The 10,706-nt window shown below is 54.8% G+C and overlaps 2 protein-coding genes across 4 annotated transcripts in view; both read left to right on the top strand.

Annotated features, from left to right (window-relative positions):
* MTHFD1 (methylenetetrahydrofolate dehydrogenase, cyclohydrolase and formyltetrahydrofolate synthetase 1) overlaps positions 1-2,325 on the top strand; it is a 45,794-nt gene extending 43,469 nt beyond the window's left edge. Inside the window, exons 27-28 of the mRNA XM_075426872.1 lie at positions 1,101-1,209; positions 1,392-2,325. Coding sequence (XP_075282987.1) covers positions 1,101-1,190 — 90 coding nt within the window. The 3' untranslated portion in view covers positions 1,191-1,209; positions 1,392-2,325. The remainder of the gene's footprint in view (positions 1-1,100; positions 1,210-1,391) is intronic.
* A 2,352-nt stretch (positions 2,326-4,677) lies between these two features.
* On the top strand, positions 4,678-10,706 carry AKAP5 (A-kinase anchoring protein 5). Of its 3 annotated transcripts, none has more exons than XM_075426874.1 (2): positions 4,678-4,881; positions 6,325-10,706. In XM_075426874.1, exon 2 carries the CDS (start codon positions 6,974-6,976, stop codon positions 8,381-8,383), a length of 1,410 nt encoding a protein of 469 aa, XP_075282989.1. In that variant the 5' UTR covers positions 4,678-4,881; positions 6,325-6,973; the 3' UTR covers positions 8,384-10,706. The 3 variants fall into 3 exon arrangements, with proteins under 3 accessions (XP_075282989.1, XP_075282988.1, XP_075282990.1); XM_075426873.1 differs by lacking the exon at positions 4,678-4,881 and adding an exon at positions 5,125-5,208; XM_075426875.1 differs by lacking the exon at positions 4,678-4,881 and adding an exon at positions 5,836-5,902.

Raw genomic sequence — 10,706 nt, forward strand, 5'->3', positions numbered from 1 at the left:
ACCTAACCAGCAGAGCTTTGCCTCCTTGCTGCTTAGCTTATTATCAAAAGGAAGACTGGGAGGTAATTTGATTATCGTGCAAAATACTTGCTCAGAGAGAAAATACCAGGTTGCCAAAGACATCTTTAATCTGATGGAGACAGGCATAACAATACTGATTGGGAAGGCTGAAGCCAGATGATGCCTGTAGAAGATGAGACCTTGAATTTTTATTTGTGGGGTGAATAACCACTGGCACAGACTACCGGGCATGGTCACGAGTTGCCCAACTCTGTAGAGCATCCACGTTAGCCTACGTGTGCTGCTGGGCTAAACGCTGAGTTAGGGAGGGGGAAATCCTGTCAGCTGTGTTAGTAAATCAGGCCAAGCGTAGTCCCCACTGGCCTTGCATTCAGCAGCTCTGAAAGTGGGCACTCGGCAGTGGGACAACTGGAGAGGACTGGCCTGAGGCAGGCATGGTGCTGGCAGCTGTTTTGCTAGCTTCAGTTCTGCTGCTGCACAGCCCTTCTGACTTGCACGCCTCGGAGAAGTTCCCATCAGGAGAACTGACCTCTCCATCTCTATTTAAGCTTTATTCCAGTTTAAAAAAAAAATTAAACTCTCTTCTCAACAGTACTTATTCCTAATTATTTAACACTTCTAGCTTTACAGTCTTCAAGAATTTCAATCAACTGAGAATTTACAGTTGGCAAAGTGGTATTAAAACATGCATACTCATTTTGATGACTGGGAAACTGCCACAAGCAATTACTGTCTCACCGCGGCAAAAATCTATGAACACTCCTCCCAACAGTTAACTGGTCGGCTGGAGGTTTAAGTACTTTGCCAAATCTTGGGGTCAGTCGCTGGCAGAGGCAGAAGGCAAACTAAAATCCTTTGATTGTTGAAAAAAAAAAAGTCCAATGTATCTACTGAGCTGGGAGTTCCTGATTTTTGCGGTATGCTTCCAAATGATGAACGACCATCATCCAACTAGTACGTACGTGTGCGAGGAGCTGCATCAGCTGGTGCCTTCGTAGTCTCCAGCAGGGATGAAGTATCAGATCTTCTGCACGAAACTATGCTGCTTCCATTTTAACAGTTGATCTTTTGTTGTCCAGATGACCACTATGCCAGGACTTCCTACAAGACCCTGTTTCTATGATATAGACTTGGACCCAGTGTCAGGAGAAGTCAAGGGGCTCTTTTGAACAGAACTGTTAACCAAAGGTAGGTGCATTCTTTAGGTTACAAAGCTTTCAATGTTTGGGCTTTATTTCTCATCTTCAGATAATGGAGTTAAGCCAATCTCATATTATGCCATATGTTTCCCAGTGACATTTGATTATAATTGAGCCTGAAAGTTGCCTGCGGTACTATATAATAGTAATTAAATTTATTTTCCTTTTTAGCTCCCAGAAGAACACCTGATGAGTCATGTAAATGGAATTATGCCTTTACTTCTTTTAAGTCAAAACAAAATATGACTGAGAATATAGTGCAAAAAGTGACTGGAAGGAGGAGTGCTAAAGAATCAACCACTTTTAATCTGTGACGATTTTTAAACTGCTGTGTTCCAAGCTAGTTGACACTGAGGATATAAATCATACTGCCCCTACAAACCTCCTGCTTCATAATCCTAGCTGAAGCAGAACGCAGAAGCTTGGGTTTAGTGACCTCTCTTGATTCAGTGACGTGATTTTAATAATTAAAAATCCTAAAGCTGGAGCTGTTTGGAACAGTCTTGAGATTTAATTGACTTAACCATAGGGTTTTTGTAGCATATATTGTCTTTGAAAGTCTTGTACACTTCATATTCTTAATTGCCCTGCTGAATTCAATGTTCAATTTCTCCCACTGAGGGAGAAACCTCTGTGCTCTGAAGCTGCACCAGTGTCATCTGAAAGAGAAAACAAGGAGGAATCCCCTTCGCTTCTCATCTCTCTCCAGAAGGGCTTGCCCTGGCTTCTGCTGTGGATGATTCCTGCAGGCACCTAAGCCACATCAGGTTTCCCTTTTGGAAAGCCCAGCTGTGACTGCCATGTTCTGCTGTTAATGGAAACTGAACCTCTGGATATCAGATCTGTAGGGACTGGATCTCTGGCCTGTATCTGTGGCTTCTACCAGATGTGTCTTTTGAAGCATTTTATGCTCAATGCTAAGTACAGTTACACCGTTGGTGAGCCTTGTTGCCTAAGGAACCTTTTTGGTGAACAGAGACAACATGAGGAGTCATCAAGTCGCTCGTAGCAGGTTTTGTCAGCAGGCCAAAAATCATTTTGTAACATAAAAATATAGTGGCTGCCAATTTTTTAACTAATACAAATAAACTGGTAAATACTTAAATGCTTTTTGGGTTTTAATGTATGCACTGAGATTATTGAAATAGAACTTAATTCTGTGATGAACTGCATGCAGCAGCGATCCTAGTATTGACAAGTAGAAGCGATTATTGCAGTAGTAAGTTGCCTGCAATGCACCACTGTGTGTGCGCATTTAATCTTGTTTCCTTTCCTGGATGATGCCTGTCATCTGTAGGAAATAAACTACCTGAATTATTCTGTGAATTTGAGATACTTGCAGTTGACTGCAGAAGATCTGAATTAAGACTTGCAAGGCCCATCTGCTTGCATCAGAACTGAATCCAAAAACTTTCCAATTTTGGTGGGAATTAGGAGAATCGGGATGTAGGTGTGCACCAACGTAAGGGCACATCTGTAGTGCACAGATGCTGTATGTACATGGAGAGGAGAGAGACATCTGTATCTCTCAAGTTACTCAAGAGGGGAGAATAATTATCTAAAAATTACCTGGTTGTCACAGAGGCAAAGACAGGACAGCTTGAGCTGTAGTGAAGACAGAATAGCTTAAATCATTTGAGATACACTCACAGCCTCCTAAATGTTTCTTTTTGACAGTACTCAGCTGAGGAGCTTTTGGCAGCCAGGTTTGCCAGAGCAGGCACGGGCGGCTGGCAGGGGGTCGGAGGGGAGCGGGCTGCGGCCCCTCGGCCAAGCCTTCCCCTGGAGCACGGTGCCGGAGCCGCTGCTGCCAAGCCTGCTGTCAGCTCCTACGTTTAATCTTCCGTGCTACACTGCTTTCCTGCGAGCGCTCTGCATTACACCTTCATGTTATGCTTATGAAAGATGGGATAAGTGCAAATTTATGCTAAGATTAGCCTCCTTTGAGTTTAGCGTGAGATCATAGACATGTGCTGGAGAGAGACGGTTCGAGGGGCTGCTAGCCCACCGCCTGCAGCGAGGCAGGGCAGCAGCTCACGGGCTTGCTGCGCCCGGCGGGACTGGTGGCAACAAGGCGTGAGGGCCAAGAAATAGCCCCAGACGTCACCAGGGGTTGGTGGGGAAGCTTTTCTATGAGGCCCTTGCAGCCCACCGGGATGTGAGCTTTCCAGCGTCCCTGCTCTAGAGGTCTTGTGGGCCTGACACACAAGGAGGTTGCAGTTTTTAATTCTCTCCTTTGCAGCTGGCTGTGCCAGCTAGTTCTTGTCCTATCAGATAGGACACCAAGGACACTTAATCTCTTCTAACTAAATAGTAGAAGGTTGTCTTCTCTTCCCGTTGCTTAGAGAACAAACTAATTATGTACAAATTTGTTCTTGGTGGGCTATTTGTGGGCCCAGAGCCCTTAGCTGGTGTTGGGGCCATTGGTTCCGCCAGCTCTGCTGTAATGGGAGTCCTGCATCATGTCATGCAAGGAATAACACGGATTTTTTGTTTGTTTGTTTGTTTTTTGACTAACATTAGGGACAAAAGAAAAGGGAGAAAGCGTTGCTTGGCTGGCTTGCTGCACGTCGCCAGCGCTTCAGCGCGGGCCCAGAAAGAAAGCGGGAGCCTGCAGCTGGGCTGGGATCTTCTCTCAAGCTTACCCATCTTCTGACCGGACCCTCTGCTTGCTGCAGACCCTGCTGTTCGTTTCCCTTGCACCGCAGCCCTCGGTGCTGCCGCCTTCCCCCCGGGGTGGCAGGGATAACCGAATTCCACGCGAGGTTTCTGAGTGGGAGCGATGAGAACCTGCCTGCTCCTCGCCACCCCCGAGGCAGCGCGTTGGCCATCCTCGTTACCACTGCCCACTTCCCTCCCTCCTGCCTCCGGCCGCGACGAGGGGCAAGCTCCCCGCACCGAGGGGCCTTGCTGGAGTAGGTTGTCATTAGAACCCACGGTGCAGCCCGGGGAGAGAAGCCGTTTCCAGATGAAGGGGATTATCCTGAGTGAACGTGAGCAAGTGCAGCTCAGAAGGGAGCTTCTAAGCAGGCACTTCCCGGCGGCTGCGTGCTCCGCGTTTCTGCCCTGCTGGCTGACGTTTCAGCCGAGGGGACCTGTTTTGCACCTTTTTTTCCGCGGAGAAGCTAGGGAGGGGGAGCTGTGTGTGTCCGTGAGGCTGGGCCCGCGCTGGAAGCCGCTGGCGGATTCAGCAGGTGCTGTGCTGCTTCGCCTGGCTTCCCGCGCGCGAAGACGGCGCGAAGTGGTTAAAGGCCCCGAAAGGGTTTGTGGGCGTCGGGCAGCTCCCCGCGGAGATGGGGACGGGCAGGCTGCTCGCACCGTGGTTTCGTGTAGTTCATCAGCGGCGCTTGGCAGTCCTTTCTCTGGAGGCCCTCCCATCAATCATAGCAGCTGGAGACGTGACTTTAAAAAAGTCAGCTCTTGGCTGCTTCGGAGAAAAAAGGCTCCTATGGATAAGAGGCACTTTCTCGGGTATTTTGGGCAAGGATTAGTTTAAACCCGCCTGTCCTTCCCACCCCCTCCGAAGGTGGAGCTCCTGCAGCCACCCGAACCGTGCTCAAAGCCGCCGAGGCTTCCGGCGGGACCGAAAGAAACCGACCGCCGGGAGCCAGACCCCCTTCGACCCCCGCAGCCGGGGCCGGGAGGGGGGGGGAACACCGAGGTGAGAACCCCGGCGAAGGCCTTGGCCGGGAGCGTGGGCTGGGGGCTTGCGCGGCTGCTGCTGGGGGTGCAGCCCCCCGGGGAGGGGTCCTGCCCCCCGGGGAGGGGTGCTGTCCCGTGGGGGGGGGGGGTGAGGGAGGGATGGAGCGCTGCACGAAGAGCGGGGCGGGGGGAGGCGTCTCCCCGCCGGCGGAGGGGCCCGGGGCTGGCGGCAGGGGGCGGGGGGCTGCCGGCAGAGCCCTCCCCGCCGGCCCGGGGGGCGCGGCCGCGGCGGGAGGCGGTGGCAGCGCAGCCGCGGGGAGCGGAGCGGGGCCGGGCCGGGCAGCAGGTGAGGGTGCGGGTGAGGGTGCGGGGCAGGGCGGGGGAGGGCGGGCAGCGCCGCGGGGGGGGGGGGGACACGACACGCGTGGGCTGCCCCGGGCCGGGCTCCGCGGTCGCTGCCCGAGAACCACCCCCCCCCCGTGCTGTCCTCGGAGGGGTTCGGCTGGCGGGGGGGTGCTGGGGTGGCAGCGGTGCGGGGGGCTCCCGCGAACGGCCCCCGAACTTCCCGGGGGGCGGTGGCAGCTCCGGCCGCTCCCTCCCTCACACGCGGCTCTGCCGGCCCCGCTCCTTTTCCCCTCGGAAAATGAAAATGAAATTTAATGGCACCCGCCCCTCCCCCCCCCCCCAGCTCCCCCGCTGGGCTCCCCCCCCCCCCCCCCCCCCGAAGCAGCGGGCCCGGGGCCACCGAGCCGCTCCTGGGAAGTTCGTCCCTTGGCGGCAACGCGGCTTCGCGTCTCGCTACCCCAAAACGGGCCGCTTTCAGGCGCCGCTTTTTTTGTTATTTATTTATTGAAGTGGGTGCCAGATACCTGACGGTGTCATGCAGCGGGTGAACGCGTGCGGTGTTAATTGGGGTTGCCATGGGAGGCACGCACGTAGTATCGATAAGCGCCCCGCTCGCCACGTGATGCGGCTTTGTATTCCGCCAGCCGCCTTGCTGGGTTCTGTGCTTCTGCATGTTGTCGTGTGGTGCGTTAAAGGTAAAAATATCTGCTGTCTCAGGGTGTCATTTCCCTAGCTGGAACGATGTATGAGTGCATACGGAGCCGTGGGGAAAAGATCTCGCTAACCATAGGAGAAGTAAATGCATGCATGTGCGTGTGTAATAGAGATTCGCCATAATAAGGGCAATCAAAAAAATATACTCGCCTTTTGCCACACAAAATAGTGTTTTCTGTGGTGGAACAGCGCTGGGTTGACGCCTTGGTGGCCTTATTTTGCCTTTGGGTATTGGTGCTGATTAGTGGAAAATCCTTCCGTGGTGCATCCAGACGGAGAACTGCTTTCCCCAGCCCTGGTCTGCCTCCCAAAATGAAACATTTTCTTTAAAAACCACTTTTAGATACTTTTTCAAAAGCAAGAATCGCCCTTCGCGTCTTACCGTTTGCTTGCTGTGTTGCAGATAAAGGACGGAAGCGTCGGCCGGGCTTCGCCGCAAACCCCACAGAGCCTGCGAGGGGCACTGAAGCAGAAAGCAAAGCCGAGACAAAGCAGCGTCCCACCTTGGCACTGGGGGGCAGGAAACAGCCACTGGCCGCCGCTGGTTTTACTGATGCTTCAGTCAAGCTCCTTGTGCGATGTGGAATTACAGATGGCTCAGGAAGCACAAGTTCTTTCCAGGTCTGTGGGGTGAATAAAAATTGTTAACTCTTGCCTTGATTTGTCATCTTTTGGGGGAGAAAAAAAAAAAGTGATGGCTGACTGGCAATTAAATAGTCGTGCTATTAGACCAAGCGCAAGCTGGAGTGGGCCGTCCCAGAGGCGAGAGTGACACGGCCAGCGGAGCCGAGGAGAAGCTTGTTCACCTTCACGTCTACCTGGGATTCCTCAGAGAGGTGATAAAGTGAGTAAGGAGACAATGTGGGAGTTATAAAGCGGACGCGATAGCTCCAGCAGAACTTCTCTTCGTTGCCACATCCGCTTGTTAAAAAGCGACTAATGTTGTTTTGAAAACAATTTGAGGAATAAAATGCACTTTAAGCATCTCTGCAGTTCTGGTGTCTGAAGCATCCGTCAAGAAAATCATATAACAGAAACAAAGGAGAGCAAAGATGGCGAAGGCAGCCAAGGAAATTCAAATGGAGAACCCAAGAGAGGTGGAGACTCAGAGCACAGGGGCGGCGTGCTCCCCGTCGGAGGAACAGGCAGAAAAACCCTCCATGCTCTGTTTTAAGAAGCGGAAGAAGTCCTGTAAGAAGGGGCTGACCGTGAAGGATGCGTGCGAGGGAGCCTCAGAGGAGAAAAGCCAACGTGTCAGCGCTGACCGAGGGGAGGAGAAAGCTCCTGATCAACCGCGCTCCTCCAGAGGAGCCTGGGCAGCCATCAAAAACCTGGCAAGACCTCGGAGAAGGCAAAAACCCTCCTCGCGGAAGCAGGCGCCGTGTGATTCCCAAGTGCAGCTGGAGACGGATGCTGAGGAGGGCGGCGCACAAGGCGTCCCGAAAAAACGGGCGAGTTCTGGGGTGAAGATGCCCTGCGTGCGGTTCTCCAGAGGCAAGAAAAAACCCAGCCCTGGTGAAGCGGTGGAGGAGTCAGACGGTGGTGTTCAAGCAAACGAGGTGGCGGGCATTTTGAACAAAGCTAGTGAAGAGCCAGAGGATTTGGCCCCGACGGACAAGTCTGAGTCCTTCAGCCCGGTGTCTGCAGAGGAGGACCAGGGTACGGCGAAAGAAAGCACTGACTCTGCTGGGAAGAGCGAGCCCTTGACAGAGCCCGCACCTGAGCCAGATGGACGTACGGAGAGCACCGCTCAGCTGGAGATAACCGATTCGGAGACGGGTAATGAAACAGCCCAGGAAAAACGGCAGGAGGGGAGCCTGCCCCAAACCCCCATCCACGCGGAAGGCGGGGAAGCTGCTCCTGAAGCGCCCGTTTCCAAGGGTCAACCCAACTGCGCCCCTGAAACCACCGAGGTGCCGGAAATCCCCAGTATCCATACAGAGCTGCCTGGAGGGGGTGAAGCCAGAAAGGGCATAAATCTTCCTGAGGAGTGCAAGGCCGAAGAGACGGTCGTGGATTTGAGTCAGCCGGCGTTGAAAGACGATGCAGCGAGCGTGCAGGGCTGCTCCAGCCATCAGGTGACGTCAGAAGCAAACGCGGGCGTTGGCGGGGGCATCGGCGTCGGCATCGTCATCACCGTCACTGAAGCTGAGGACTCCGACCACACCGACTCTGACCAGGCCTACGAGCCGTCCCCGGTTTTGCACCGAAATAAGCAAAAAGGGAATAAAAAATCAAGCGGGAGCTTTGATTTTGGTAAAAAAGAGGGCCCGGAGGCTGGCGGCGGTCCCGCGGCGGAGGAGAAGGGTGCCGGTGACCAGGGGCACAGAACTGGGGAGCAGTACGAATTGCTCCTCGTAGAAACGGCGTCTTCCCTCGTGAAGGCGGCCATTCAGTCGTCCATAGAGCAGCTGGTCAGCGAAATGGCCCTGGAACAGAATAAACACAACAGCTTTCTGTGACGGCAGCAATCCCCCTAAAATAAAGAGTACAGGGAGTGATTTAAAGCTCCATTTGGCCACGGGGCCGGGGGGAAAATCTCGAAGGGCTCCCGGGGCCGAGGTGTAGTTCATTCTGCATGCCCGTTCAGTTGTGTGTCTGTGTGAAACGGATCCTGGGATGTGGGGCAGAGCCTGCGACGTGCACCATGTCCCCCGGGGCTGGGGCTTCCGACAGCGCCGTCGGCCACGGCTGCAGAAAAATGCGGGTGCCGCAGCGACTGTGTTTTCATTTATTGGCATCCCTGCGTCGAGGCCGCGTTTCTGCCCTCCTCGTGCTGGGTTTCCCTGCTCTTCATCCGTGTGTTTAGTGAAAGGTCCTGAGAGGCGGCGAGCGCCCGACCCGCTGCTGGGCTGGATTCGGGGCACATCGGACGCGGCTGGAGCTTGTCCTGGGGTTTGGCGGAGACAAGGGAGCGTGAAGTGACTGCGGCGCTGGCACGAAGACGTCAGTGCCAGACAGGCTCAGGCCAGTGTTTGGTATTGCAAACAGGTACTCACTGCGTACAGAGGCCAGAAGCCACGGTCACCCCTGCTGTCTCGTCGCACGAAGCCGGAGGGTTGCGGCGAGCGGCGTTTTTCATTCGGCCTCTTCCCCCGTCGCAAGCAGCCAGTGCACTTCCAGACATGTTAAAGCACAGCATCAGCCGCTCGCCTTGCTGACCCCGGGGCTGCGCAAACGCCGAGAAAACCACGTTGCTTCGTTTGCCGGCGGGGCCGTTCTCCCACCGTTAAGCTCAACAGAGCAAAATTCGCAGCGGCACGGGCTGGGCGGGAGCGTGCCCGCTGCAGGCAGCCCCGCTCCTTCCTTCGCCTTCCTCCGCCCGACCCGCGGCGGCGTGGTGAAGCTGTCCTCGGGTGTAGCGTGTTTGTGCTGTGTGATATAAATAGCAGCGAGCCACACGCGTGTTGGCAGTCAGCTCTTGCCTGGGCGCTGGCGTGGTTCGGGTAGCTGCAAGGTGCTGCCGGCGCCGGAGTTGCTTTGAGCGGGGAGGAGGTTTGGTCTGGGTGCTGCCGGCGTCTCGGGGTGCTGGCGGCTGCCCATCCCACACAGCCCCCCGCTCGCTGCGGAGCCTGCCTGGAGCATCCCCCGGGAAACGTGCCCTACCCCCGGCTCGCTGCCGCCGGGCGCTGGCTGGTTGCGGGACGCCATGTTGCTTGCTCTGAAACCGGCGGGGAAATGCCAGAGAGATCGTACCGAAGTCCTCCTCGGGAGGGGGAAAAAAACCCAGACGTGAGGGCCTGGGGACGTGGCCGTAGAACGCCTGGGCAGGCCGCTCGCTGTCAGAGCCCACGAACTGCCCTGCTCCGAGGGGGTTTGCACCAGCACGGTGTGTGTGCGCGAGCATCGCCTCCAGCTGCCAGCCCTCCAGGAGAAAGGAGCTTGGAATAATTCGGGACGGCATCTGCGCGGCCGGGATTTGTGTACGGCTGCAGGCAAGTCAGCCTGTTCTTCTGAGAAAATTCTCCTGAGGATTTCTCAGCCGATACGGAAATCGCAGCCTCGCTTGGCAGTTACGCACTGACCAGAGGCGGCACGCTGCGATTCCCCTTCCCGGCGTCAGATTTGGATTCCTGGGCAAACACAAGGGCTGCGAACTTTCCTCGCGCCCGGTGCGCAGTCACGTTTTGGGCTTTGAGAAAGCGTCTCTGTTGTTACGAGGGGGCTGCGAGCAGCGAGCGCCACAGCTTGCTTCTGTGCAAGTAAAACTTGGGAAAAATCAGAGGGTGTTAAAAAAAAAAAGTGTCTTCTTTTTCTGTGAATTTATTTGATGTTATCACATACCGATAATCCATTCTGTACAATTTTAACGGCTTTGTACTTCATCCTGGCCCTTCGGGGTGTTTTGCCATAGTTTTGAAAGGGACTTTTTAAGGACTTTCCAAGGACTTTTCTAGGTACCTTTGGAGCTGCTGCAGCGCCGTGAGACAAGCCATACTGGGGGTTGCTGGTGGGGTTGCAGGGGGTGACGCTGGGCGCCGCAGCGGTGGGTGCTGCCGAGGAGGGTGGCCGGGCTCTGGTCGAGAAACACCAGCTGACCCCGCAGGGCCAGGCTGCCCTCTTCTGTCAGCCGGCCGAGCAGCTTCGGGAGGATTCCGTGGATTTCAGTGTTGCCTTTTAGGGGAAACACGTCTGCAGAAGCGGGAGGAGAACAGCAGAGATGCTGGAGGGCTGCTGCTCTGCGTCCGGGCTTGTGTTCGCATCCTTTCTGTAGCTGGTTTTCCCCTCGGTTGTAGCTGTACAGATAACTGATGATTATTTCATTAAAGTTGAATGTACCTGTTG

Source organism: Opisthocomus hoazin, chromosome 7 (genome assembly GCF_030867145.1).
Source record: "Opisthocomus hoazin isolate bOpiHoa1 chromosome 7, bOpiHoa1.hap1, whole genome shotgun sequence".
NCBI classification, from domain to species: domain Eukaryota; kingdom Metazoa; phylum Chordata; class Aves; order Opisthocomiformes; family Opisthocomidae; genus Opisthocomus; species Opisthocomus hoazin.

What these genes read in the sequence shown, in the direction of transcription:
- AKAP5 (XM_075426874.1), top strand. Translation starts at nt 6,974, where the DNA reads ATGGCGAAGGCAGCCAAGGAAATTCAAATGGAGAACCCAAGAGAGGTG.